The 3830-nt window shown below is 37.4% G+C and overlaps 1 protein-coding gene across 1 annotated transcript in view; it reads right to left on the bottom strand.

Annotated features, from left to right (window-relative positions):
• LOC108546174 (regulator of G-protein signaling 9) overlaps nucleotides 1–3830 on the bottom strand; it is a 47249-nt gene that overhangs the window by 9781 nt on the left and 33638 nt on the right. The window contains exon 11 of the mRNA XM_017898122.1: nucleotides 149–788. Coding sequence (XP_017753611.1) covers nucleotides 149–788 — 640 coding nt within the window. The remainder of the gene's footprint in view (nucleotides 1–148; nucleotides 789–3830) is intronic.

The following is a 3830-nucleotide window of genomic DNA, read 5'->3' as shown; positions in this document are numbered from 1 at the left end:
AATCGTCGAGCGCAAAGGGTTAATATTACTAATATACTAATATTAATTAATATTAATACTAATATTAATATTACTAATATTAATCAATATTAATACTAATATTACTAATATCACTGACTAATTGTCAGTAGCGAAAATTTGTACTTACTCGTCTTCCCAGGGGCACACTTCGTTAACATTATTGTCACGCTTTTGCTGAGGAGCTGGTTCGGTAACGGGTGCTATTTGGTCGTCCTGTCGGGTGTCCGGCTCCCAGACAGGAACAACCTGTGCCTCTTCCAGCGATTCCTCCGTCTCCGTTTCTGCTTGAGCTGAAATCGCCGAATCTCCTTCGGCTGTAATCGCCGCTGTGTCACCTTTGTCAGGCTCCAGCTTTCGCTTCCTCGTCTCTATCTCTGTCTGTTCTTCCTTAATCACTGTCGCATAGTCGTCATCCGGCTTTTCCTCCACTTCAACTGTAGAGTTGTCGCTCGCTAAATCGCCCACGATCGCGCTGATGCTTATTAGAGGAGCCTTGGTCAAAGTTTTCGTCGTTGCTTCCCTCTCTGACAACGAGACTTTTGACCTAGCGTTAGTTTCAGGCACCTCGGTGATATCCTTTCCTATCGTGGACGTATCCGATCTCTCAGCTGCCACATGAGAGTACTCGAACGAATGCTGTGGCGACGGATAATTACAGGACGAAGCGGATGGCCGACCAATCTCTGCTAATTTCACTCTCCCGCTAGTCGAGCCGATGGAATAATTTCGCGTTGTTAGACCGATTCGTTCGGTACTTGTAACACCAGCTGTAGCACAGAATCATAAGCACGATAAAGTTAAGCGGCTTTTTCAAAGTCGTCCGTTAGTTTAACCTTTTGCACTCGAGAAGCGACTCTCAGTCGCCATTTAACCCCTTGGCTACTATGGGCGCCTACAGACGCTTAGAAATTTTGGGTTTGTGACACGGAGGGCGTCCATAGGCGCTTAGAAATTTTGTGTTTGTGACACGAAAGGCGCTTATAGGAGCTTAGAAATTTTGCGTTTGTGACATGAATGGCGTCTATAGGCGCTTAGAAATTTTGCGTTTGTGACACAAAAGGCGCTTATAGGAGCTTAGAAATTTTGCGTTTGTGACATGAATGGCGACTATAGACGCTTAGAAATTTTGCGTTTGTGACACGGAGGGTGCCCATAGGCGCTAAGAAATTTTGCGTTTGTGACATGAATGGCGTCTATAGGCGCTTAGAAATTTTGCGTTTGTGACACGAAAGGCGCTTATAGGAGCTTAGAAATTTTGCGTTTGTGACACAGGGGACGCCCATAGGCGCTTAGAAATCTTGCGTTTGTGACACAGGGGGCGTCTATAGGCGCTCGGTGTAGTTTTGCTTTCCGACACGGAGGGCGCTTGTTTTCACAAAAATGGCGCACATCGTAACTCTATTCTTGCCATATGGTATGGCCACTATGTATCAAAGTCTGCCGTAGTCAAGAGGTTAATCGGATTCTAAAGATCGATGAATGTCGAAGTAAAATAATTCTACGTCTTAATTTGCATACGATTTCTTATCTACTATTTTGAAAATATCGTCAACTTTATGACAGAATGTCTTAGAATTACTATTTTCCTGTAACGAAAAAATCGTCGAGTGCAAAGGGTTAAGAAGCATTCTTCTTATCTCAAATCTTATATCGAGTCACGTTAAAATTTCGTTTATTAAATTATTCTTAAATAACGAGTAATAGTTATTGTTAATATTATATTATGTAAATGTTATGTTATTCATAATAAATTTGGTATTTAGTTTCAAAGTTCTTTTAATTGTTATCCATCAGGATCGTATGGAAAAAATTAACGTTTGGAATTTATGAATTTGATTGATATTCTAAACACCGTTGCAATAACATATAAAGTTTGTTTAAAATTTTAAAATCGCTATTTACGAAAGTCTGTTTCAGTTAATTTGGGAATGTTTTAATTTCTGCACAATTGGGAAACGTGTTATCTTTAAACGAAATAGCAAAGTTATTTCAACGTATGCTTTTGATAATAAAATATTTGTGATTACTGGAACTGTTATTAATTGTTAAAAACATTATTTACGATCCTCGTTATATGTACTGCATATTTTAGTTTGTAAATCATTATTAGAGTCCTTATATCTTATATCGTACTGTTTTATATTCAATAAGACTAATACTAAAACAGTCTGTCCAATAAAAGCGTGTTCGATATAATTTACTGAAAAATTGATTTATTCAATTTTTAGAAACGTACGTAGTTCTATAGACTTAAAAGAGAAATGCATTTATATTAATAACGCGTCCAGTTGCCATCAGCATCGATAATGAATCGACATTTTCAAAACATATTTTCCATCAAATTGATAGCATATTCTCGTAGTAGGGATCTCCAAATGCGGTGAATTTGTCGGTTCAACTGTTTTACTGATGTCACATGTCTTCCACGAAGTCTCTGTTATACATATGTCTAAACACTTTCTAGAGAATTGTCATCGAGCAACTGTGATAGAATCTTTCCTCCTTATTTATGCAAGAAAGTTAGCTCACCACGATATTAGTCGAAAATGTCAATAAAATTGAATTTTTCAGTTAAATTCTATAGCATTGCAATGGTTATGCAAGAAAGTTAGCTCACCACGATATTAGTCGAAAATGTCAATAAAATTGAATTTTCCAGTTAAATTCTATAGCATTGCAATGACTATAGCATGCCAATAACTACTGTCACATCAGCTGATGGATGCCAGATGTTGTTCTCCAGTCACTGCAGCATCTGCTTCGGTGTTTCGAATAGTTGTCCTCCATGAACCAATATTTGGCAGATAGCAATAAGGCTTTTTTTGTATATTTTTAACATTTTTTCGGCGTTAGGATTGGGCATTAACATCTTTATCTGTGAACAGGTACAGTGTGCCGAATCCCTGCTGTCAGGTGCAGCCCTAAACGTGCTTAACTGCGTGCTTAACAGTCTATTGGACTATCCTATTGATATTGTACATGTCCAGAAAGAAGCTTCATCAGTTAATATAACATTACTCCATTCTCAATGAATATTTTCGTCACCCATGTGAGTCGTTTCCTCGCGTGTTTTTCAGTCAACAGACGTTTTCTCGTTGTGTTTCGTCATTTTACATCATGAGTCCGAAGGTGACGTTGAATATTATCTAGAAAAATATTTAAACTCTTCTCTTCCAGTTTTACATGTCCCTGACGCAGACACAGTCCAGGATTTTTAACACTAGAACTACCGATCTTAAATGGGTACCTAACTATAATGTACACAGATTATAGTAATTTCAGCGGTACGATGAATATGAGTGAATATACTGATTTTAACCCCTTGACATACAAATAAAATGCGCATCGACGCGTCCGTAGAATAGCATTTAATTTGGCTCAACTGTGGACACTCATGTGCAAGCTTAGAAACAGAACGTTTTATTTTCAAATTTAATGCTATGTAAATAAAACAATAAAGTTGATATATAACGTTAATGTACAATAATTAAGTAATACTATAAAATAATAATTTAGTAGTTCTGTAAAGTATGATACATCTCAAAACATTTTGGAATATGTAGTGGAATCAGACATGTTTTACACTGCCAAGTTGTTTCACTTCTTATATTATGTTTGATGCACGCATGGCATCTGTTTGCAGGATGTTGCTTTTTATTTGTCGCAGGCATATATTCGGGAAAATGTGCTAAATTTTTTAAACAAAATAGCATCCACGCATGATTGAAACAAGTAAAGAATCTAATATACTGCACGACGTTCGCCGAAGACAATTCTTGACGTTTCCGAGACGTCAAAGTCTACAATGG

The sequence above is a fragment of the Eufriesea mexicana genome, unplaced genomic scaffold (genome assembly GCF_001483705.2).
Source record: "Eufriesea mexicana isolate 0111107269 unplaced genomic scaffold, ASM148370v2 scaffold620, whole genome shotgun sequence".
Taxonomy (NCBI): Eukaryota; Metazoa; Arthropoda; class Insecta; order Hymenoptera; family Apidae; genus Eufriesea; species Eufriesea mexicana.
Note: the sequence above shows the minus strand (reverse complement) of the source record. Positions and strands in the feature narration are given on the sequence as shown.